A 2,853-nucleotide genomic window follows, 5' to 3' on the forward strand; every position below is an offset into this window, starting at 1 on the left:
TATATAGGTAGCACAAAAGGTGTTTAAGTCGAAGTCTCGTGATCGGGTTTTGGGTTTTGGAGGAGGAATAACACTTCAAGTTGAATGAGGCAAACAAACAAAATCATGTTCTTACCAATCGCGTGGATACGGTACATGAAGAAAACAATGCACTTAAGAGTCGCATGAGTTCAGTTGAAGAAGAGCTTAATGAGCTTAAAGCATTTAAAGAAGTGTTCTTACAACGCTTTTCAAAAGATGGCACTCCAAGATAAAACACTTCAACTAGTTAGATTTTTATTTTGTTATTTTAGATTGAACAAGAATTACTTATCTTTTAGCTTTTTTAGAATTTAAAGACAATGGGATGTGATTTTTGATTTAACATAACTTGAAATTCTATTGTCAAAAATATTTTGAGTAATGAAATTTTAATTTGTTTAATTGATTTATAGTTATCTATATTGTTGGACAGGGAAAATGTAGGTGCTTTGAAAAGCGCAAATAATATTATTATGATTACTGCAATATTAACGACAGAATAGTTGGTTGTTATTGCCAAAATTCAAATTTTTGGCCCGTTGGAAAGGACATTTTACAAGGGATATGTTGGTCGTTATTGCTTAATTGATCATAGTGAATAAGCATTTAACGACGAAATACAGTTTCGTTGTTAAGTATTAACGACGGATTATTGTTTCGTCGTTAAGCATTAACGACGGATTATTGTTTCGTCGTTAACTTTTAACGATGAAGTTTTAACTTTGTCGTTAATTATTAACGACGAATTATGATTTCATCGTTAAAAGTTAACGACGAAACAATAATCCGTCGTTAATTGTTAACGACGAACTGATAATCCGTCGTTAATACTTAACGACGAAACGGTAATTTGTCGTTAATAAACATTAATTATTAACAACGAACATCGTCGTTAAAGCCAATAACGACGGAACCTGTTACAACGAACATCATGGCCGTCGTTAAAGGTTTTAACGACGAAAATTAAGGCTTTTAACGACGAAATTGTTCGTCGTTAAATGTCATTTTTCTAGTAGTGTACCTAGGGGAGCGAGTGTCCCTTCAGCACAATTCGGGGGATAGACTTATCCCCAAGGACCCACCGGGGTCCATGCTGGCGTTGGATGAAGAGCTTGCCCGACTCTATGTGGAGGCTAGGGGCGATGCTGTTTGCCGCTCTTGGAGGGATTTTGTACACAGGAAGGGGAGCTATGACGACTTCCTGAGGAGGTTGGCTCCACCAGTACGCTTCGTACTGCCGGTGAGCTTTCGAACCTTGCATCTTGTATTCTTGTATTCTTGTATGATTGGATGATTGTATGATTGTATGTAGGAGGAGGAGGTTGATCATGAGAAAATTCCCCATGCTGATAGGATCCTCCGCTATGAGAACTCGGACGGGGAAGATGTGGTGGAGACCATCCCTGTAGCTTCTCATTCGCACCGGAGATCATATGATGCTGTACCTGAGCATTATGCTGCTGTAAGTACTGTTTCACTTTCTTGAAACTGATTGTAATCTTGTATTTGGAAATTGATCTTGAATTTTGTATGCAGGCGCCTCGGGTGAGAGTGCGTCGCTGGATGCTTTTGCTTGATTCCTGGAAGAGGCATTGTGCCAAGCTGACCCGGAAGCTTTCTGGCCGGGACAGAGAGGTGCCTTACTTGATCTTGAAATTTGTATTCTGAAAATTCGAACTTGGATGTTGACTCTTGAAATTGTATTTTGTATAGGAGCGCCGTCGAGACCGTAGGGGATCCGTTGATAGAGAACCCCAGGGGGAGACGTCCTTGAGGCAGGAGGGACCGGGCTTGGAGCTGGGACAAGGGTCCGGTGCTGGTGCTCATCAGAGGCATTCTGATGCTGAGCGGGGAGCTTCTCCTTTTGTACATGTTGGTCCCACCAGGCATTCGTTTGGAGGTGCAGGCAGTTCACGGCCCTTTGTTTCTTCCCCTGGTTACTATTTCGGAGGAAGTGGTCCTCAGCCTTGAGGTGCGGATTCCTGAGCTTACTATGCAGAGATGGAGAGGATGCGCCAGGCTCAGATGTTTGGGTCGTACCAGTATATGGAGATGCCGCCGCCGTATCAGTATTCCTCTCCTCAGCAGGGAGTTCATCCCTCCACTGGCACACTTCGTATCTCGGAGCAGGATCCTAGTACCCCTGGGACAGAGCTGAATCGGGATCTGAAGCGCCTCAGGAGGCGGAACAGGGACAAGGCGCCTGTGGTTGATGTCACTGTTGATGATGACTCAGATTGACCCTGCATGGTAGTGAGTTCCAGCTTGCCTGGGTTGATTTTGTATAGGCTGGATTGTATTTGTATGGATTTGTATGGATTTGTATGGTTTGAAACTTGAATTTTGTATGGTTGTATGGTTTTGAACTTGAATTGGTTTGGAAATTTTTGAAGTTTGGTTTTTTGTATGTTTGAATGTTTGGAATTGTATGCGTTGTGTGTGCCTTGAAATTTGTGGCTGGATGCATGCATGAGAATTTTACCAAAAAATTTGAAAAAATTTGCCCCATTTTTCGGGTGTATATACCCACTATAAGCGCCCACTTTGACTGAGGCTTTTTGGTTAGAAAAAGCGCAAGTCAAAGTATATTCAACTCTTGCTTATGCATATGCAGACTCGACTTAGGACGCCGATCTAGGACTAGAATGCTTGAATTTTGAAATTGACCCGAAATCTGCCCGAAGCGTTGATCTGGACTGCTTGAAATTGCGGGGCTTGCGGCTTTGGAATCTTGAATAATGGAGGTTGTACTCTGCTGTCTGAAGCACTAAAGAGTGTGTACTCGGAGTCATAAAAGAGGACGGTGGCCTCGTCCTTCGGTGCAGGCCCCTA

The 2,853-nt window shown here is 42.5% G+C and overlaps 1 protein-coding gene across 1 annotated transcript; it reads left to right on the top strand.

Annotated features, from left to right (window-relative positions):
- Positions 1–237: 237 nt before the first annotated feature.
- LOC130470044 (uncharacterized) lies at positions 238–2,308 on the top strand. Its single transcript, XM_056839605.1, has 4 exons — positions 238–267; positions 1,334–1,483; positions 1,558–1,656; positions 1,735–2,308. The coding sequence occupies exons 1-4, from the start codon at positions 238–240 to the stop codon at positions 1,990–1,992; spliced, it is 537 nt and encodes a 178-aa protein (XP_056695583.1). The 3' UTR covers positions 1,993–2,308.
- The last annotated feature ends 545 nt before the right edge of the window (positions 2,309–2,853 follow it).

This window comes from Spinacia oleracea, chromosome 3, assembly GCF_020520425.1.
Source record: "Spinacia oleracea cultivar Varoflay chromosome 3, BTI_SOV_V1, whole genome shotgun sequence".
NCBI lineage: Eukaryota > Viridiplantae > Streptophyta > Magnoliopsida > Caryophyllales > Amaranthaceae > Spinacia > Spinacia oleracea.

Coding starts and splice junctions, on each gene's coding strand:
- LOC130470044 (XM_056839605.1), top strand. CDS start 238: ATGGCACTCCAAGATAAAACACTTCAACTA. Junction 268..1,333: donor AAGATAAAACACTTCAACTA/GTTAGATTTTTA, acceptor GATTGTATGTAG/GAGGAGGAGGTTGATCATGA. Junction 1,657..1,734: donor TTTCTGGCCGGGACAGAGAG/GTGCCTTACTTG, acceptor TATTTTGTATAG/GAGCGCCGTCGAGACCGTAG.